At 42.8% G+C, this 22,500-nt stretch overlaps 2 protein-coding genes across 2 annotated transcripts in view; both read right to left on the reverse strand.

The window, feature by feature from the left end:
• The window catches only part of lrp6 (low density lipoprotein receptor-related protein 6), a 48,766-nt gene extending 42,855 nt beyond the window's left edge, over positions 1-5,911 (reverse strand). Inside the window, 2 exon segments of the mRNA XM_056239919.1 lie at positions 2,608-3,007; positions 5,708-5,911. Coding sequence (XP_056095894.1) covers positions 2,608-3,007; positions 5,708-5,762 — 455 coding nt within the window. The 5' untranslated portion in view covers positions 5,763-5,911.
• A 3,692-nt stretch (positions 5,912-9,603) lies between these two features.
• On the reverse strand, positions 9,604-17,954 carry mansc1 (MANSC domain containing 1). Its single transcript, XM_056239915.1, has 4 exons — positions 17,755-17,954; positions 16,378-16,652; positions 15,324-15,464; positions 9,604-10,646 (listed from the first exon to the last, which is right to left on the reverse strand). Exons 2-4 carry the CDS (start codon positions 16,613-16,615, stop codon positions 9,604-9,606), a joined length of 1,422 nt encoding a protein of 473 aa, XP_056095890.1. The 5' UTR covers positions 16,616-16,652; positions 17,755-17,954.
• Between the last annotated feature and the right edge of the window lie 4,546 nt (positions 17,955-22,500).

Here is a 22,500-nt window from a genome sequence, read left to right on the forward strand (position 1 = left end):
CACACACACACACACACACAAGTTTATCTTCGGCACCTCACCCCAGTCCGTCCAGTACATGAACCAGAACACACACACACACTCCTGTCCCACCCACTTATTAAAACAAAGTTACACCACTGTTTATAATCATCGAATTTTTTGTGTTTTTAACTCTTAGATTATCGGTTAGATCACAGCGTGCGACTCGAATGATGTTCGATGCTCATCGTGAACATGAATCCACTACAGGAACACACACACACACGTTACATCTGTGATTTCAGGAGCGTCGCGCTAACGACACGGCGGACGCGCTGCATGCTGGGTAACTCACACTCTCTCTGCATTACGAGCCATCGGGCGATCGGCTTGTATCTAGAGATCAGGTTGAGACCTGAACAATCTCATTTCAATGCACACAAACCTGAAGGATCACATGACCTAATGATTGACAGGTGCTGGTCAGTGATGTCATCGCTTCAGGTGCGCCAGTGTTTAGGTCAAACCGGCACAAACCCACTCCCTCGACCTCTGCCCTCTGACCTCCTCGACCTCAGGCCAGAACAAAAGCGGCTGTGTTGGTCAAGCTCAGGATTACCCATCATGCCTCCTGATAAAGCCAGCGGCTCGGGTTACACACACTTCCCTGGCCACACCGGTGACGTCACCAGGTCTTCACACACACTCGTTCACATCAGGCCTGAAGAGTTACTGATGCAGACTCTGAACGCTCCCTTCAAACGACACGCTATTCTAGCGCCAAAACATTATTATGAAACATATTTCTCCCACATAAGAAAAAAAAAGCTTTTGCAAATCATAACTGACAAAAATTAAACAACATTAAAAAGTCTTGAAAAGGTCATAATTATAAAGAGTTGAAATTGACACACCAAGTTCATAATTTTGCCTTTCATCTTATCTAAATGTCAACTTTTTTATGGTTTACAACAACATGATACTTTTCCTCGTGTGTGTGTGTGTGTGTGTGTGTGTGTTATGCTTCAGCGCACACACACTGCCGTTCAGAAGATTTGTAATGTTTTTAAAAGAAATCTCTTCTGCTCACCAAGGCTGCTTCTATTTCAGATAAATGCTGCTCTTCTGAACTTTATATTCATCAAAGAATCCTGAAATAAAAGTGTAAATAACAGTTTCCAACACTGATAATAATCATAACTGTGTCTTGAGCATCAGATCCTCATATTAGAGTGATTTCTGAAGGATCATGTGACACTGAAGACTGGAGTAATGATGCTGGAAATTCAGCTTTGATCACAGGAATAAATTACACTTTACTGTATATTCACACAGAAAACCGATGATTTACATTATAATAATATTTCACAATATTACTGTTTTTTGTATTTTTAATCCAATAAATGCAGCCTTGGTGAGCAGAAGAGACTTCTTTAAATAACATTATCCAAAACTTTATTACGGCAGTGTATGATGAGATCAGTACAGATGAGCTCAGTGACCCCAGCCGAGCGAGAGCTGTTCAGCGGGACGTCACCAGAGCGAGTCCAGAGACACTAAACCCTGAACATGAAGAGCGTCTAGTTCCAGCCTGTAACTACCGGCCTGCGAAACAAACATCCAGGAGACAAGACGCAGCACGCCCGAGCTCCCGACACGCCGGCTGAGAGAGGAGGCCCCAGCGAGCCGATCCAGGGCTTCATGGGGGACCGCTTCAGTGCCGAGTACAAATCACTATTATAGAACAACTACGGTTATAACGACCATTAATGTCTTTTAACATGTTTCATATACTAGAATAATATATAACCGAAGCTAAAAATGGTGAATTTAAACATTCCTCGTTCTTAGTTAGCTTACATAGTAGCATAGCATACAGCGATCCGAGATGATCAGAGATAACGCTTTTTTCACCATCTATACGATATTTTTGCACACCATGTGTCATCTGGATGATTTCATATTTTTAGATTGAGATTTAAATCACAAGTTCACAAGCAGTACATTTGCAATTTCGTTCTCCATCATGATCATAGCAAATATGATAAAAGCATAATTCGGTTAAAGAATTATGATATATGACATGCTTGTAATTAAAAAGAAATATATATATTATGCCTTATTGCTTAATAACAATTAATGTCCCAAAACATAGCTAAAAATGCAATTTCTTTCACTTTAACTGTATAAATAATTAGGATAAAAATAAAAGATTATTACATGAATTAATGGGTTTGATTGATTACATTAAAGGGTGGTATAATGCCCCTTTCCACAAGATGTAGAATAAGTCTGTTGTCCCCAGTGTGTGTGTGTGTGTGAGTGAGTGTGTGAAGTTTTAGCTCAAAATACCCCACAGATAATTTTATACAGCATGTTAAAATTGTCCCTTTTTGAGGGTGAGCAAAAACGTGTAGTTTTGTGTGTGTCCCTTTAAATGCAAATGAGCTGCTGCTCCCGGCACAGTGGGCGGAGCTTCAAGAGCTTGTGTGTGTGTGTGTGTGTGTGTATGATAATCTATAAACCTCTGGTGTGGGAACTGTTGTAAGACGCCGACAGAGTGACATGCTACTGCAGTCAGAACAGTGAAATCGTGATACCCGCCCCTTCAGACTCGCGAGGGCCGCTTTAGATCAGCCCACTCACCCGCGCGCCGGGTCCAGAGCGATGGCCCTCGGCTGGTCCAGGTCCTGCCAGAACAACACCTTCCGGTGCGCGCCGTCCAGCTCCGACACCTCGACCCGGTTGGTCTCGGAGTCGGTCCAGTAGAGCTTGTTCCCGATCCAGTCGCAGGCCAGGCCGTCGGGGGAGGCTAGGTTGGACACGACGGTGGAGGGAGCGCCGCTCGGCGTCGAGCCGTTGAAGCGTGTGCGTTTGATGGACTCCTCGCTCACGTCGCTCCAGTAGATCAGATCCTGCGCGAACACGTAATCCAGCGCCGCCGCGTCCTCCAGGCCGCCCATCACCACCGTAGCGTTCGCTCGCCCGTGAGCCGCGTCCACCAAACGCAGGTCACGCCGGTTAGCGTACAGGAGCAGCGGCAGCCCTGAGAGAGAGAGAGAGGGGTCAGAGGTCAAACAGAACGATTCTGAAAACATATTCAGGTGTGAAAAGAATTAAATGTTTTCCAACACTAAACATCCTTAAAGGTGCCACATTACGCCCCTCTTCACCAGATGTGATATAAATCTCTGGCGTCTCCAGAATGTGTGTGTGAAATCTCAGCTCAAAATACCAAATCATTTATTATAGCTCGTCAAATTTGCCCCTTTTTGGATGTGAGCAAAAACACGTTTTTGTGTGTGTTCCTTTAAATGCAAATAAGCTCTAGCTCCGCCTCCGTACAGAAGAGGGCGGAGCCTTCACACGAGCTTCAGAGAATCCGGCAATAACAACGCAGGCCAATCTCACTGATCCAGAGTCAGGAGTAACCAGCAGCGAGTGCAGCCTTACGGAGAGACTCAGGGAGAGCTTCACTTTTACACGTTTCTGAATGTTAGCGGAGACATTTCTGTAGTTGTTGTGGAGTTACACTGATCATCTCCTCATCATGTTGAACTCTTGCAGATATTAAAGGCACACTCTGTAACCTCTCGCCACTAGAGGGAGCTTATTCAAAACAAAGGCGTAGCTTGATGACGCCTGATCTCGTGGGATCTACAGCCGGCGCAGAACACGAGGGACTCGGCCAGAACTCATATTCCTGGGTGACCGGTAATCCTTTAAAGATTTATTAACGTTACGAAAGCCGCTGGAGCGTAACGAGCCGCTGGAGCGATTGCTAATGAGCGACGAGCGCGACACCGGCTCGAGAGCACTGGAGCTTTTATTACGTCACTTCCGCTTCTTCCTGGGGAAGCGCAGCGCTGTTTATCACACACACATCTGAGTGTGTTCGCTCACCGGCTGCTACGACACTGCAGTGAGCTAGCGATGCTAGGCACGGTAAAACATGGAACTCAAGATTTAAACAGAAAACGAGATTTAAACAGAAAGAGAACTGTGTTGAGCTGTATAACAATGATTCGTTTTCTGTCGATGAATGCATCCAACAGTTGCTCACCGTCTCAAAACACATCAGATATTAAAGCATTTGGTGTTTCCATGGTTTCTGCTAAATAAACCCGGGAATCGCGGGTAACACGGGTATGATGTCATTGATAGGCGCCGTGTCCTGGGTAAAACTGCTTATTTCTCTGGATTTAAACATTCTTAGAAATATTTGGGATAATTTAAGAACACAAGTCAACAAAATATAACATTGTTCTAGTGGTTTTGGGATATTTTAATCCAAAAATCTTACATAGTGTGCCTTTAAGACATTAAGATGCATGATGCTTTGCAGATTTGGGAACGAATCAAGTCTCCTTTATTTATAAAGCGCTTTTTACAACTCAGTGTTTCAGAGCAGCTTTACAGAGATAATAATAATGCAACAAAGTTTGTTTCCAGAAGAAAATAGCGTCCAGTCAAGCTTAAGTAAGCTCAGTGATGCTTCATGTTTGTGGTAAAAAAAGTTATTAATTTAGTCCATTTATATATAAACAGTGATGTCATCGTCCAGCTCAGTTTTCATATAATGGTGTCAATGCAGGAGATCAATAATATCGTAGAATATTATCCGAAATCACTCCGGATAACATCAGCATGACATGTACAGTAATCCTCCATCCCTGCTCCTGTAGAGCTGATGATGTGTTCCTGCAGACCCGGGGATGGAGCGGCGACTCCACGGGGATCTGGCAGAAAATCAAACCTCAATTTGACACATCGACCGCAGAAACACCGGCTCGACCTCCAGCCTGTTTTCCTAACACGGGGAATTTCCTTTTTCAAATATTTAGAAACTCTGAGCAGTGACTGAAGCCCGAGCCAGAGCAGAAACTGGGAATATGGAGATTTCTGGACACTTATTGCTTGGCCTCGGATCATGTCAACCTCTCAGCTGGTCCTTTACACACTCCTTCAGAGACTCAGATTGGTGGTTTTGTGTCTCACTGAACAGCTGTTAAACACTACACTGTTTACCAACACTAGCAACTCACTTCATGGCCAAAGAAAGTGTTTCTCTTCTCACCACAGAAGAACCATTTTGGGTTTTCAATGACCATTTCTCAAAAATAACCATTTTATTTCTTGCTGTGAAGAACGTTTTAATAAACCTAAACCCCTTTTACCTCACTGTAAGATTATTTTGTGCAATGAAAAGATGTTAAAGGGTCTTCTTGGAACCATCAGTTTCAAAGAAGAACCTTTATTTTTAAGAGTGAATCACACACACACACACAAGAGCGAACCGAACACAAACCCTCGAAAGAATCGAACTGAGCTGCAGTTTGAGTGTGTAACTTCACAAACTGAAGGAGAAGAGCTGCTTTCACACAAAACTCGTTCACAGGCCACATAAAGGGCGATAAATCACTGACATGTTCGAGGGTTTTTGTTGCTGCGGCTGAAAACGAGCGAGTTTGATGTGAACGAGTGAAAGATTCACACGGCCGCGGTTCTCAAAACAAGAACACGAGCACAAACAACAAAACAAACACGTTACACATTCTACAGCTCCAACGAAACAGATCAGCATCGACACACTATAAACAACAGCACTGATTCACGCTTCACGAAACAACAAGATTGATCTCACACACACACGGGCACGCGCGCGTGTATTTACAGAGATTCGATCCAGAGAATCATTAGATCAACGCGATTCGTGAACAAATCGAGCGCCGTAAATGAAACTCACCCCGTATCTGCAAACACAAAGTACACAGTAAGAGACTCTGTAGTGCGGCACACATCTTCAACGCTCAGCCGCGCCGCTTCGCTCGCATCGCTCCGGCTGCGCGTGTCTGGGATTCGGATTCTTCGCGTTGATTCTCCGTTGCGGTTTTTCATCGATTTGATTGTTTCAGTGTTTCAGTGAGTCCGTGCGTCTCCTTCCGCTCGCAGGGAAAATGCCCGGACGCTTCCAAACCCTTCCGCCGGCTCTCCCGATCCCAGTGCTCCGTCACACTCACTCGCTATTGTTGTGTTTCATCTCATTCAAGACACTCTCTTTCTCTATATCGGATCATAGTGCGGCCGAGACGCAGAACAAACTGTTTAATGTGGGATGTGGAGCGTCGCGAGCGTCGTGGACGCGTGGATAAAAGCAGCGAAGCGCATTCCAATGGGACTACTTTTTCACGCAGTGGTTCGTGCTGCGGCCCGAAACACAAAACAACACAAAGCAACGGCATTAATGAATTTCACTTCATTAATACTCACCCATTGGTCATTGTCTCTCATTTATTCTTCAAAATCACCGAATATTGCACTTTTAAGACTCTCTCTCAGTGTAAGGATTTTTTTTCGTGATTTATTAATATCACTTGCAGGGATATTATACTACATTTGTACATATTATACCATCCCAGCGAACGGGGAACGTTCTTTTAAGGTTCTCTCAAAGTTATGAACAAACATTCTTCCTGTAACATTAACATACCGTTCGTTCAAGTTATCTGTTATTTAATAGCCTAATGTTCTCAAAACGTTCGTACAAAAACATTATCGATCATGGAACGTTTTTTGCTTTTTAAATGTTGCTCCTGGTTTCAGAACGTTCAGATTCAAAAGTAACGTCATCATAATGATTGAAGAATGATACAATGTTACTGTTCCCGTAACGTTCGAATAACCATCGAAAATGTTTGACAAAAACTGGATCTTTTGAACATTCATTAATAAAATTTTAATGAGAATGTTTGCAAAATGTTCTAGTCTAGAATGTATTTCTGAAAGTATTGTATATGTAGAATGTATTTATCTTGCTAATAGCTTTATCTATTATAAATATTCCCTTTTAGTTTTCTATGTACATGTATAGTAAAGTGGAATAAAGCTGAATTTTCAGCATCATTACTCCAGTCTTCAGTGTCACATGATCCTTCAGAAATCACTCTAATATGATTATTTGATGCTCAAGAAACATTTATGATTATTATCAATGTCATATTTTATTTCCCAGAATTCTTTGATGAAAAGAAAGTTAAAAAGAACTTATTTATTTGAAATACAATTTGTAACATTACCCAGATTGCAAATGACATCTGGCCCAGTTGTGGCCCACATCTGCCACATTCTTCTGCTCGCGTACCGCATGGAAACAACCTGAGTGTGGCAATAACATACACATCCGGGCCTCATCCGGGCCAATTGTGGCATATATGGCTCAGTTCTGGCAGCGAGGTCACATGCACTCACACTAAAACCAGCTTGATGTGTGTGGGCCAGATGTGGCCCATGTGACCTCGCTGCCAGAACTGAGCCATATATGCCACAATTGGCCCGGATGAGGCCCGGATATGTATGCTATCTGGGTATAAATGTCTTTACTGTCACTTTTGATCAATTTAATGTGTCCTTGATGAATAAAAGTTTTAATTGTGCTCTCTATATATCGCCAGTAAAACACTCATCAGTCACTAGTTTTGTGATTTAGTTTGGATCAGATTTTAAATGAGCTTTTGAAACATTATTGCCTGTCGTTTACTGTTGCGCTGTTTACTGTAACTGTTGCGCTGTTTACTGTAACTGTTGCGCTGTTTACTGTAACTGTTGCGCTGTTTACTGTAACTGTTGCGCCTGTTAACTGTAACTGTTGCGCTGTTTACTGTAACTGTAGCGCTGTTAACTGTAACTGTTGCGCTGTTTACTGTAACTGTTGCGCTGTTAACTGTAACTGTTGCGCTGTTAACTGTAACTGTTGCGCCTGTTAACTGTAACTGTTGCGCTGTTTACTGTAACTGTTGCGCTGTTTACTGTAACTGTTGCACTGTTTACTGTAACTGTTGCGCCTGTTAACTGTAACTGTTGCGCTGTTTACTGTAACTGTTGCGCTGTTTACTGTAACTGTTGCGCCTGTTAACTGTAACTGTTGCGCTGTTTACTGTAACTGTTGCGCCTGTTAACTGTAACTGTTGCGCCTGTTAACTGTAACTGTTGCGCTGTTTACTGTAACTGTAGCGCTGTTAACTGTAACTGTTGCGCTGTTTACTGTAACTGTTGCGCTGTTAACTGTAACTGTTGCGCTGTTAACTGTAACTGTTGCGCCTGTTAACTGTAACTGTTGCGCTGTTTACTGTAACTGTTGCGCTGTTTACTGTTGCGCTGTTTACTGTAACTGTTGCGCTGTTTACTGTAACTGTTGCGCCTGTTAACTGTAACTGTTGCGCTGTTTACTGTAACTGTTGCGCTGTTTACTGTAACTGTTGCGCCTGTTAACTGTAACTGTTGCGCTGTTTACTGTAACTGTTGCGCTGTTTACTGTAACTGTTGCGCCTGTTAACTGTAACTGTTGCGCTGTTTACTGTTGCGCTGTTTACTGTAACTGTTGCGCTGTTTACTGTAACTGTTGCGCTGTTTACTGTAACTGTTGCGCTGTTTACTGTAACTGTTGCGCTGTTAACTGTAACTGTTGCGCTGTTAACTGTAACTGTTGCGCCTGTTAACTGTAACTGTTGCGCTGTTTACTGTAACTGTTGCGCTGTTTACTGTAACTGTTGCGCCTGTTAACTGTAACTGTTGCGCTGTTTACTGTAACTGTTGCGCTGTTTACTGTAACTGTTGCGCCTGTTAACTGTAACTGTTGCGCTGTTTACTGTAACTGTTGCGCTGTTTACTGTAACTGTTGCGCTGTTTACTGTAACTGTTGCGCCTGTTAACTGTAACTGTTGCGCCAGTTAACTGTAACTGTTGCGCTGTTTACTGTAACTGTAGCGCTGTTAACTGTAACTGTTGCGCTGTTTACTGTAACTGTTGCGCTGTTAACTGTAACTGTTGCGCTGTTTACTGTAACTGTTGCGCTGTTTACTGTAACTGTTGCGCTGTTAACTGTAACTGTTGCGCTGTTTACTGTAACTGTTGCGCTGTTAACTGTAACTGTTGCGCTGTTTACTGTAACTCGTGCAGATGAAACGTAATAAGAAACCTTGTAGATATTGAAAAAGACTCCTTTTTATTTCTTGCAAGAGAAGCAAAACAGTCACATTAATCTCAAGGTGTCTGTAAAAGCCAAGACTCACCAAAAATTTTACCACCAACATATACTAACAGATTAGAAAATACCGAAGCAGAATAAGATTAAAAGTGAACTTAAGAGTGAACTGGACAGATTTCAGTGAATCATGCTGTGAAATAAACGACTGACCTCTGCCCCCGCCTGGACGAGCACAGAGAGAAATGCAGTGAATTACAAACAAACACTCGTTCACTTCCACTGAAAACATGAAGTGCGTGTGTGAATCTCTCCAGCTGTCATGTGACACACTAACAAGTGCACGACTACACTAGTGAGCAGTGAAGCACAGTCGCTCTCGGGACCCGTGAGGTGCTTCTTACAACAGAACATGTTCATGATGTTTGCTGACACTCGTACTAAGAAACGCTCGGTGAGAAAGAAAGAAAGAAACATCTTACAGTGGCGAAGCTGTTCAAGATCTCAGCCTTCGTTTCATCATTTGAGGTGACCTGAGTTCAGTGTATTGCTTTTTATTTCTCTCCTCGAACCGTGGAAACCAAACCAGCCTAAATATATCAAAATACAAAGCTTTTCTCTGGGTGAGGAGGCACACTCCTCCAGAGCAGATTGTCAGTGTGCTACACCTCGTAGTGCAGGTCGTTGAGCTCCAGGCGAGTGTAGTGCCGCCTGTCGAAGGACTCCATGGCCTTCCGGGCCACCAGGGCGAGGATGAGCACGAGGAAGAGGAGTGTGAGCACCACGATGGCCACCAGGCTGTTCTTCCACATCACCCGAGACACCTTGGGCTTTCCCAGAACCGGGCCGCCGGCAGGAGCACCGAAGCCCCGGCGCCTCGACTCGCTCTCGGGCTCAGCGGGCGGAGCCGCGGGTGCAGGTGTAGTTACAGTAGTTGTAGTTATTGTAGTAGTTATTGTAGTAGTTGTAGTTGTTGTTGTTGTGGGTGTAGTTATAGTTGTTGTTGTGGGTGTAGTTGTGGTGGTTGTAGCTCTTGTGGTTGTAGCAGTCGCTGGTGTGTGTGTGCCGGTGGTTGTCGGGCTGGCGGTCGCTCTGACGGGCTTTACTGGATGTGGTTCTGGTCTGGAAGGTTTGCCGGGTTTTCGGACTCTGTTGGGTTTGACCGGAGGCCGCGGCGCTTTAGTGCTGGTGCTTTTAGCTGTTTTTGTGGTTGTAGTGGTGGACTGTGTAGTGGTGGTGGTTGTCGTGGCAATGGGTGTGGTTGTCGTGGCAACAGGTGCGGTTGTCACAGCGACGGTTACAAGCATCACGTGTGATTCTGACCCAGCCAGCGGTTCTTCAGTGCTGGTCAGGGGTGTGGTGGTGGGAGTTGTTGCAAGTGGTGTTGTTGTTGTTGTTGTTGTAGTCGTGGTTGCTGTTGTTGGTGGTGGTGTTGTTGTTGTTGGTGGTGGTGTTGTTGTTGGTGGTGTTGTTGTTGCTGGTGGTGTTGTTGTTGCTGGTGGTGGTGTTGTTGCTGGTGGTGTTGTTGTTGCGGGTGTAGGTGTTGTTGTTGTTGTTGTCATGGTTGCTGTTGTGGGTGTTGTTGTTGTTGTAGTCATGGTTGCTGTTGTGGGTGTTGTTGTGGTCGTGGTCAGCTTTGTCTGTACACTGGGTGCAGGTTTGGCTGTTACTCTTTCATTTGATTTAGTCAATGGATGAGTTGAACCTGAAGTGATTAATACAATTGCAAGAAAAAATGTTTTCAGCTAAACACCATCAGAAACCAAACACTTGATCAATATAATCAAAGACCATCCACCTACTTATAGTATGTTGATTCTTTGATTCTTCATTATGTCTATGAATTAATATAATCATTTTTTTAATACAATTTTGGTAACAGTTTACAATAAGGTTCTAAAGCAGAAAAATACTTCTAAAGCAATTATTAATCTTGGTTGATGTTTATTTCAACATTTACTAATACATTTAAATCAATCTGTTAACCCTTAAAGTCTTCCTGTAGTCAATTATTGTATCCCTTAAAACTCATCTTTGATCACCAAAATGACATATTTAAATGTTTTTTCCTGTGAAAAAAATTCTTCAAGCCTTAAAAAAGCTTGAATGTAACTCGACACCCTTGCCTCATTTAGTGTATGTGGTTCTATGAATATGTAAATTAGCCCCGCCTCCACTCACTCACAGCAGCTCAGAGATCCACTCGCTCAGCTTACTGAGGTAAACTCACTCAGAGATCTTGCCATCCGTCTCAACATATTGATTCTGAATCAACCTTCGTCTGATGTCCGAGTGACGTGTACAAACCCCGTTCTCAAACGGTGATTCTGTTCCAGTCTCTTAATGGAAATGCATTCACATCACCAATAACTCTACAACACTCAGGATTGTTCTTTCAATTCACAGCAACAATCGACTCAGGAGCCGCAGGAAACCAAGCCAAACCAAAGATCCAAGCCATTGACGGTGGTCCTATTGGAGGAGGATTCACCACTCCCCGCCCCTTACCACTTCTCCTTTTACATTTCTCTGCTGATAACCAAGTCTCCCAAACATCCCAAAATTCTAGGCCTTCCTTGGATGAAAATTCACAACCCGCAGCTATCCTGGTCAGACCAACAACTCACTGGTCTTTCTTTTGCTACAATCACTTCTGTTTCCAGAGCTAACCATAGGTACCGCCACTGCGAAGAGCCCTGATAATCATCGAGACATGAGGGAGGTTTTCAGTAAAACCAAAGCGAGGGCCTGCCTCCACATCGCTCATATGATCGTACAATATACCTGGAGCCCCCCCCCGCACCAAAGTCTACCCCCTTTCCTTAACTGAACAAAAAGCTATGGAAGAATATGTACAGGAGGCGTTACAACAAGGGTACCTCAGACCTTCAGCCTCCCCTGCATCGGCTGGTTTCAGGGATTATCAGGGCTTGAACTAATGTATGGTCAAACACAGGTATCCGTCAGTGCCTGCTGCGCTAGACCAGCTCCGTAATGCAGTTTTTTACAAACTTACGCATACGTGAAGAAGATGAATGGAAGACGGCCTTCAGTACCACATCTGGCCACTATGAGTGCTGTGTTATGCCTATGGGATCTTTAGTTTCTCTGTTTTACAGTGTCCCATCAATGATGTCCATCAGATTACTTAAGATAATTTGTGATTGCCTTCATAGACGATATTCTAGTGTATTCATTCACCCTCCTTTACGACCCATGTTGATCAAGTCCTCCAGCATCTCTCGTAACATAAGCTGTATGTGAAAGGGGAGAAATGTGAATTTCATCAACACATCATATCCTTAGGATACATCATCAGTCCAGAGGGGGTGTCAAAGGATAAATCCAAAGTAACCGCTGTAGTGTACTGGCCTACACCTCAAAACTGCAAAGACCTACAGAGATTCCTAGGAATTGCCAATTTTTACCAAGATTCATTCTTTAGTTCCATAGCTCGCCCTCTCACATCTTTGCTCAAAGGGGGATCAAAGCGTCTAACCTGGAGTTCCAGTGCCGATCAAGCTATTACTCTCGGTATTCACTACGGCTCCCATTCTTAAACACCCTGATCCTTCCAAGCCCTTTGTTGTAGAAGTAGATGCTTCCGAGGTAGAGTTGGCGCCATTCGTTCCCAGAGTTTTGGAGAAAAACCTCAACTTCATCCAGTAGCTTTTTTTCCAAGGAAACTTTCACCAGCCGAGCGTAACTATGATATTGGAAACTGTTGGCAGTCAAACTGGCTCTGTAGAAACTGCGACAGGCTCCTTTCACCATTTACAATCACCACAAGAACCAAGAATATCTTCACTCTGCTAAACGCCTGAACCCCAGACAAGCCCATTGGTCCCTTTTCTTCAGTCGGTTTCATTTTACATTGTCATTTTGTCCAGGATCAAAGAATACTGATGCTTTATCTTGCATCCATACCAACAGAGAAGAGTATATTGTTCCCCCTGCCTGTATAGTAGAGACCGGGAACTGGATCAAGAAATATCAAACTTCCCACAAAACCAAATACCTGCCTCCTGTCCTCCTAACAAACGCTTCGTTCCTTTTCATTTACGTGACAGAGTCATTGTCTGGGGCCACTTCTGTTGACACTGGCCATCCAGGCACTCAACGCACATACTGAGGGGAAAGTACTAGTGGAATAACATGCTAACCGGTATTCGGCGTGTCGTCTAAAGTACCAAGATCTCTGCCTACTGGAAAGCTCCTGTCTCTTCCCACACCTCAGTGTTCCCGGTCCCACATAGCCACTGGTTTCCTCACGGATCTACCAGAATCCAGTGGTAACATAACTATTTTGGTCGTTCTAGTCAGATTCTCGAAGTCCCTCTTCTGATTCCTCTACCTAACCTGCCTCCTGCTTTTGCCTCTGCAGGACTGTTATTTAATCAAGTGTTCAGGTATTTTGGGAAACCTGAGGATATCGTGAGTGACAGAGGACCACAGTTTACTTCTCATGTGTAGGAAGGGGGAAACAGTGAGTCTAAGGTCAGAACCACCCTAAGCTAGAGGCCAGAACTGGCAAACCAAGAAACCGGACGGTTCCTTCGCACATTCTGTTTTGCCAACCCAGGAGACTGGTCCCAGTTCCTTCCCTGTTGTGTACTTGGATACCAGCCTCCATTACTGCCATGGAGTGATAACCCAACAGATTCTCCTTCTGTAGATGATTGGTTCAGACGCAGTGAACAAGTCTGGAACAACATCCCTCAATACCAACCTGGAGATGGAGTATGGCTGGCCACAAGAGATCCCAGACAACCGGATACTTGTAAGAAACTCATTCCCAGATATATAGGGCCCTTCAAGATTCCTAAACGAATCAATGAAGTCTCCAACAGACTTGAACATCCTCGCCACAGTCGATTAGCTCCTTCATTTCATGTCTCCCACCCAATCTCCCCAAGACATCGAGGACAGCCAGCATACTTGGTCGTCCATTTTGAACTCGCATCGAAAGAATAGCAAGCTGGAGTATCTTATAGACTGGGGGGGGGGGGGGGGTATGGACCAGAAGAACAGAGTTGGATTTCTGCACAAGACAAGTTTCATGATAATCATCCAGAACTGGTCCTCGTCCCAGGGATAGGCCAGAAAAAGGCGGTGCTCCCGGATGGCTCCGTGAGGTCAGAGGACTACAATTCCCAGCATGCACCTCAGACTTCAAACATGGCTGCCCCGGACTCCATATCATCCCAGAATACTCTGGGATATCACGGTCTTCTGATCACACACACCTGATATCAATTGACACCCTATATATAAAGAATCATATATTTTTGCAAGCTTTTTGTAGTTTTTGACTTTGGACTGGTTCTCTGGATCATGGTTCATTGCCTCTCCTGAGTTTTATTGTTCGCTGATCGCCTGACCTCTGCCTGTTCTGGATTACGCCTGTTGGATTTTGGACTGTTTGGCTTGTGGTACTTTTAATAAAGCTGCCTTATCTGCAACTACCTGACATACTGCCCATTGTTAGTTAATGTTAATTAATGGCAGCTTATTGTAAAGTGTTACCAGTATTTGTTCTTGTTATGTTGTATATATTTCTCTGTTTGTTCTTTGTTTTGTGTATAATGCTTTGGCTGTGTAGTATGCAAACACAAGCAAGCCAATTAAGTGCTTTAAAGGAGGAGTTCACTTCAGAATTAAAATCTCCTGATAATTTACTCTCCCTCACGTCATCCAAGATGTTCATGTCTTTCTTTCTTCAGTCGAAAAGAAATTAAGGTTTTTGAGGAAAACATTCCAGGATTGTTCTCCATATAGAGATTTCAATGGGGTCCAATGGGTCAAAGGCCCAGATGTGAGTTTCAGTGCAGCTTCAAAGTCTCTAACCGGACATAGGCGGAAAATGTAGGATAGGGCGAAAAACTCCGTCTCATTTTCTCCTCCGACTTCAAAATCGTCTGACATTTAAATGGCGTTTGACTTTGCTTTGCACGTTCGTTCTGAAAACACTGGGTCTGCTCTTCCGCCTACGTCACGCTTGACCTTTCAACCTGATTACGTAATGTGTGTCGCATCACAGCTCGTGCAAGACCAGCATTAGTGGTTAAAAGTATATAAATGTTTATTTTGTTATAAATGTCCGCTGGTTTGTCTAGATCAGACTCTTATTCCTCGGCTGGATCGTGTCGAGACTTTGAAGCTGCACTGAAACTCACATCTGGACCTTCGACCCGTTGGACCCCATTGAAGACACTATATGGAGAAATCCTGGAGTGTTTTCTTAATTTCTTTTCGACTGAAGAAAGAAAGACATGGACATCTTGGATGACGTGAGGAAGAGTAAATTATCAGGAAACTTACATTCTGAAGTGAAGTAATCCTTTAAATTGAACACAAAGAGTTCTGTTGTTGTTGTTCTCACCCTTGAATATGTTGTAGGTGTTGATTCCAGCGCTGGCCGGCGTCAGCGGACAGTCCCTCTCGCTCAGACAGTGGAACAGCAGGCAGTTCTGGTCCCCGGGCCGGGCCGGGGGCGTATACACCACCAGGTTACACTTCACCCCTGCGGGAAGAGGACGGTGAAGAAACCCATCGAATTCACCACAGAATTAAAAAACAGAGTTCTCTGTTATAAACCACAGATATCAGATCAGACAGCGCTGATGAACCAGGAGAAACACTGTGCCGTGAATGAACACGTTATAGAAGCTTTCAGTCCACAGATCAGCAACATGGGTTTACTGAAGTAACACTCACTGTAACTGTGGTATTGTGGCAGGAATAGGCAAACGCTCATGAGGACTACACATCTTTTTCCAGCACTTCAAAACTATAATATCATATTTAAATTTAATTTATTTTTAATGCGATGACCAAAACATTTTTGTTCATCCTTTAAAGAAAGTTTCAAGATGAAGGAAAACTCACACTTACTGTATTTAAAAATAAAAAAATATGAAATTACCATTATAACCAGTAGGTGGCAGCAGAGGACGCTTATTGGCTTATTAGCTATTTTCACTCACTAATATCCATTTTGCTTTGAATTAATATTGAGATATTGTGAATGATAATAATTAAAGTTAATTTTATCTACACCTCAAATTAAGTTCAGTGCTTTATTGTCAGCCCATGCGCAAGACAACAGCGTCTGGAGCTCGAGAACGCTGACCCTAAAACCGGTTCCAAGGTGCAAGCGCTGAAAATTTTTGACAAACGTGATCATCTCCGTGTAAACTTCAAAAACGTGAATCTGTGAGAACGCTGACGGCGGGCACATGCGTATCACGTGTTTAGTCTATAGATATGAGCGTTTGAATATATATGTGTGTAGTGTTTCTTTACAAATTGACCTCAACAAATTACTTGTCTGTCCTTAAAAATTCATAATACAGAATTTTTTGTCGCTTCCAAAACCAGTTCGTCTGGAGCGCTGACACCTGGCCTCGGGTCCTCAGGTGTGAGATGAACATTACCTGGACTCAGGTCCTCAGAGCAACAGGTGAGTATACAGTCCTTCTCCGACGGCTTCGCTCGCGCCTCCATCACGGTTCCCTCCTGCTCCAGAGCCGCGCGAGTGTTCACGCCCACGTCTCGGTGCTGGCGAGAGTAGCAGGTGTCTCTGTCGGGCTCCGGGGCCCCGCAGGCCTGCAGGACGAGACACGCGAGCAGGACCGACACCGAGGCCCGGACCCGGCCCGAGCTCACACACATGATGCTGACGGATCGAGGAACTGAGGAACTCACACACCTGAGGAAAGCAGAACACCTTATCTCATCAGTCCTCTTTATAGACACCACTGAAGTCCAAAGAGCTCGAGCAGTCAGCAGCTCTTGTGCAATACTGTACACATCACAAACACACGAAAAATATCAAGTTCAATGTGCATTGATTATTGCTGCAATCACTGAAAATAAAACAGTATTTTGTTTTTTTTCATCTTAGTTCACAATGATTTGTAACAAAACAGTGACAAACTAACAAGCAGAAGAACATTTTGATAACGTTCACATTAAAGGTGCTCTAAGCGATGTCATGTGTTTTTTAGGCCAAAACATTTTTGGTCACATACAGCAAACATCTCCTCACTATCCGCTGGCTGCCTGTCCCCTGAACACACTGTAAAGAAACGCGATCTCTGTAGACAGCCCATGCTTCACAAACAGCACCAAAAACAAACTGCAGCGACCCGCTCCCCAAAACATAACAAACTGTTCCAGCCAATGACCGACAAGAAGGGTTTGGGGGTGTGGTTTGGGGGGTTAGTGTGCGGATGAGGAGGAGGGAGGGTCTAGCTAGCCTCCGTTTTGTTTGACAATAGTTCGAACGTCAACAAGAAGTGACGTCACCCAGGATCGCTTAGAGAACCTTTAAGTCATGAAAATATTATTCCTGAATGTTCCCTGAACATTGAAAACGTTTAAATGTTTCAAAAGCGTGTGTTCTTGGTTCTGTGAGCGTTACGGGAACAGTGACACTGTATCATTCTCACACATTATGGAACGTTACTTTTGAATCTGAACGTTCTGAAACAAGAAACATTTAAAAACCGTTACATTTAAAAACAAACATCAACTGAAACATTCCAGAAGAAACACTCCATGATCCATGATTTTGTTCTAATGTTCTGAGATCATTATTAAAGAGCGGAGAACTTTGAGAAGCTCGCCAGAATGTTTCCTGTTCGCCGAGATATTTGTTGTAAGATTAAATTAAGTTTACAGCATTTATTGATTATAGACACGTTTTGTGTTTTATGTTGTCAAAATAATAACTCAAGGAACGTATAAATATGTAAATAAACATGAGCAAAAAGTGATTCAGGATCATAGCAGATAAAGAGTTGACTGACCGATGTTGAGTGTGTGAAGGCTGATCTCCATCTGATTCCTTCCAGTCATCCAGTCACACACACACACACACTCGCGCTGAATCTCCGCAGGCAAACCTTTGATCCCTGTAGAGGAACGTTTATCACAGAACGTTATTAAAGCACAAAAGAATCACACACACCTTCCCCTCTGCTATCAGCAGGGCCGATTATTCATAATTGATCACCACAGTATTCATACACTCGGATGAGGACACACTCGAAGCCTCTGTGATTCAGACGTGTGTGTGATGAAGATGAAGATGATGAGGATGCTGGTCGCCATGGAGACTGAGCATCACGGGAGCAGTGTCCGTGTGTGTCGTGATGCAATCCTTATGAAACACGAAACACGAAACACCTGGACCCGCCGATCAGCCGACGCGCCACGGGAGTGATGTGGCGACATTAAACACATCCATTGCTGATGTTATTCGCGAAATCGACACGATGCGCAAAGGCGGCGAGCGAGTCAGTAAATGTCCCGTTCTCTGGAGCGAATGTGTCGAGAAAACCCCTAAACTCCACAGAATCACTCGAGCAGCGGCGATCCTCGAACACAAACACACTCACACGCGAGATCTCTCTTTATTCGAAGCTTCAGCGGTGATGCAGATCAGTCACTTACCATGAGATCAGTGACCCATTTCTGTGCCTTTGTCCTCCGCGGGATGATGATGAGGATGATGCTGATGCTGATGATGCTGTCACACACACACACGCACACACACTGATCTGAGATGCACACTAGTCTAAATGTTCAACAGCAGTAAATGAGCACACCGAAGATCCTTCATTCATGAGAGCTGATTCCCTCACACATCCTTCAGTGGCTCTAATGTAAGTGTCACTGTGAACTCTTAAATGTGACGTGCGCGCGCATTGTGTTGTCGATGCTGCAGTAGCGCATGCGCAACACTAGAGGGCGACACACACACACACGCGCGCGCGCGCACACACACACACCTGAGAGAGTGACGACAGCGAAGAAAAAATCACACAACTTCCTGTTTTAATTTGTTTTATTTTCAAAACTTACAATGATACAACATTACCTACCGAGAACAAGAATACCAGAACCAATCAAGGGTGGATTTTTAAAAGTTTTTTTTATTGGAGGGCATTTCTTGAAATGACGATGATAGTGTCACTAGGGCCCTCTTCCATGCGTTTTAATATTTTTATTATTAGAACTAATATAATTTTTCGAAAATGTATTCGTGCATTTAATCGCACATATTAATAGTCATTCCATTCATTTCCTCCATAGGGGAATTAATTTTTAACTTAAACATGTAAAGCCAGCCCTACTGTGAGCTCCGAGATCGTTAATCGATGATTTATGCTTTTGTTGAAGCCGTCAGCCCGCATTATCTAAACTTATATATATTTTTAAAATGTCTTTTGCATGTTTTGGTGAAAAACTTCATTACCCATGATTCCTCCGAGAAGGCGAGTCACCGGAAGCGCTGTTTGTGTGCGCGTCACTTCCGCCTGCTGGTCAGAAACATGAAGCGCATCTGCAGCCGCTTTTACAGAGTATTATTTATTATTATAAGTTATTTATTTACACAGTTAACACAAATACGTTCGGGTGTATTGGCACTAGAGTCAGTCAGGAAAATTCATACTGATAAATACACGAATGGCGAAACAAATAAACCAGTGAACTCTTGAGTGACGCGCGCGCGCATGTTGTTGGTGGTCGAGGCTGCAGTTGCGCATGCGCAGCACTAGAGGACGACACACACACACACAGGCTGTAATATATTTACATTCTTGCATTTGGTAGATGTTTTTATAAGCGACTTACACACGTTAAATTCTTATCCCTGGGAGTCGAACCCATGACCCTGGCGTTGCAAGCGCTCTCCTGTCTGAGCTCCAGGAAAGCTATATATGAACATTATTAAAGTTGTTATTGTTTTTATAGCATATAATTGATTACAATAAAGTAAAAACAGTGAAATATTTTTACAATGAAAAAAGTTTTCTATGTGAATATATAGTAAACTGTATTTTATTCTTGTGATCAACATTGATAACAGAAATGTTTCTTAATAAGCACATTAGCATGAATTCTGGAGGAGGACAGTATTTTGCTTGTATTGGTCAATAAATTCATATTGATAAACACACACACACACACACACACATCTTTAATTCACACTGATTGATGTAAGCGAATGAAAGGCTGACGCTGTAACGATGATATTAATGAAGTCTCGGCTCATAAACGACTCATGCTCTCGTGTTTGAAGACAGAAGATGATTATGAATACGAGTCCGATCATGAGAAACTCAGTGTTATTCCACTGACTATGCATATATATATATATATATATATATATATATGTGTGTTAAGAACAGACACTAATGAGGCATTTATGTATATATATCTGTTAATAACAGACACTAATGAGGCATCTATGTGTATACAGTCGTGCCCAGAATTAATCATACCCCTGGTAAATATGATCAAAAATGGCTGTAAAAAATAAATCTGCATCGTTTATCCTTTTGATCTTTCATTCAAAAAATTGGCAAAAATCTAACCTTTCATTGAAGTAAAAGAATTGAAAATGGGGGGGGATCACATTATAAAATAAATGTTTTTCTCCAAAACACGTTAGCCACAATTATTCATACCCCTATAATTTTTATGAATAAAATATCTCTGAAGTATATTCCCATTAATATTTACCTTTTTTAGCACACCAGGGTGACTAGGAACATGAAATTGTCCAGCCATGACTTCTTGTTTCACAGGAGTTTAAAAATGAGGAAGCACAAAGGCCAAATTCCCTTAATCATCCATCACAATGAATAAAACCAAAGAACATTCTGATGTGCATCAAAAGATTGTTGAGCTTCACAAAATAGAAAGTGGATGTAAGAAAATAGCTAAAGAATTGAAAATTTTGGCCATGAGGGCAATAATTAAGAAGTTATAATCAACTAAAGATGTTACGATTCTGCCAGGAAGAGGACGTGTGTCTATATTGTCTAAATGGACAGTGAGGAGGATGGTTTGAGTGGCCAAAGACTCTCCAACGATCACAGATGGAGAATTGTAGAGACTAGTTGAGTCTTGGGGTTTAGAAAGCCAATTAAAAAAAAATCAAACAACCCCTACATCACCACATGTTGTTTGGGAGGGTTTCAAGAAAAATCTTCCTCGCTCATCCAAAAACAAACTAAAAAACAAAACAAATTCAGTTGTCAGACACGACTGGAACTTCAAACGGCACAGGGTTCTGTGGTCAGATGAAACTAAAAAAAGAGCTTTTTGGCAGCAAACACACTAGATGGGTTAGGTGCACACAAGGATAAAGAGTACCCCATGTGTACAATTTAATAAACCATTGGATCTTTAATGTTGGGGGCATATTTTTCTGCTGGAGGTCCTGGACTTCTTGTTCAGATACATGGCATCGTGGATTCTATCAAATATCAACAGATAAAAAATCAAAACCTGACGCCTTCTGCTAGAAATCTTATAATGGGCCGTGGTTGGGTCTTCCATCAGGACAACGATCCAAAACAAACATCAAAATCAACACAAAAATGTGTTAGGAAGCACAAAATGAAGCTTCTGCCATGACCGTCCCAGTTCCCGGACCTGATGAGTGCAGAACTGAAGAGAAGAAGCACCGACATGGATCTGGGAATCTAGAGGATCTGGAGAGAGTGTATGCAGGAATGGTCTCTGATCTCAGGTCAGGTGTTCTCCAAACTCATCAGGCATTAGGAGAAGACTCAGAGCAGTTATCTTGGCAAAAGGAGATTGCAAAAAGGTATTTAATAAAAGGCTATGAATAATTGTGGCCAACGTGTTTTGGAGAAAAACATTTATTGTATAATGTGATTTCCCCCCAACTTTCAATTCTTTTACTTAAACGAAAGGTTAGGATTTTGCCATTTTTTTTAATGAAAGATCAAAAGGATAAACGATGCAGATTTATTTTTTACAGCCATTTTTGATCATATTTACCAGGGGTATGATTAATTCTGGGCACGACTGTATATCTGTTAGAAACAGCCGCTAATGAGGCATCTATGTATATCTGTTAATAACAGCCGCTAATGAGGCATCTATGTATATCTGTTAATAACAGCCACTAATGAGGCATCTATGTATATCTGTTAATAACAGCCACTAATGAGGCATCTATGTTTATCTGTTAATAACAGCCGCTAATGAGGCATCTATGTATATATTTCTGTTAATAACAGACACTAATGAGGCATCTATGTATATATATCTGTTAGAAAGACACTAATGAGGCATCTATGTATATATATCTCTTAATAACAGACACTAATGAGGCATCTTCATTGTAAAGAATCGGTTCAACAGAACGATTCATTGATCAATCGTACGTCACTGATTGTTCGCTGTTGTTGCAGATGTAAAGCAAAAACAAAAGAACTGCTTGTGTTTCGACGAGTTTGGACCTTTGTTAACCTCTTCTGTCGTCACAGCGCGAGAGTCCGTGTAATTAACAGGTAATTAAGGCTGTTTTGTCTGCTTTGCTTCTTCAGTGAGCTCATTTGCATTGTTGAGGACCACGGCCGTGACGTCAGCGTGGAAACGTGCTTCTGTTGCTAGGCGACAGTCACACTGGAGAAAAAACGTTCCTAAGTAATGTTCCTCTGTTAACGTTTTAAGAACATTATTAAAGACGTACGTTGCGTTACTAGAACGTTCATAACCCCTGATTGTGT

The sequence above is a fragment of the Rhinichthys klamathensis genome, unplaced genomic scaffold (genome assembly GCF_029890125.1).
Source record: "Rhinichthys klamathensis goyatoka isolate OS25496 unplaced genomic scaffold, OSU_Roscu_1.1 h1tg000574l_1, whole genome shotgun sequence".
Taxonomy (NCBI): Eukaryota; Metazoa; Chordata; class Actinopteri; order Cypriniformes; family Leuciscidae; genus Rhinichthys; species Rhinichthys klamathensis.

Excerpts from the sequence above, each read along its gene's own strand:
- mansc1 (XM_056239915.1), bottom strand. The coding sequence starts at position 16,615 with ATGTGTGTGAGCTCGGGCCGGGTCCGGGCCTCGGTGTCGGTCCTGCTC. Across the intron at positions 15,465-16,377 it reads CTCTGAGGACCTGAGTCCAG|GGGTGAAGTGTAACCTGGTG; the intron begins GTAATGTTCATC and ends CTCTTCCCGCAG. Across the intron at positions 10,647-15,323 it reads CACCTACAACATATTCAAGG|GTTCAACTCATCCATTGACT; the intron begins GTGAGAACAACA and ends TAATCACTTCAG.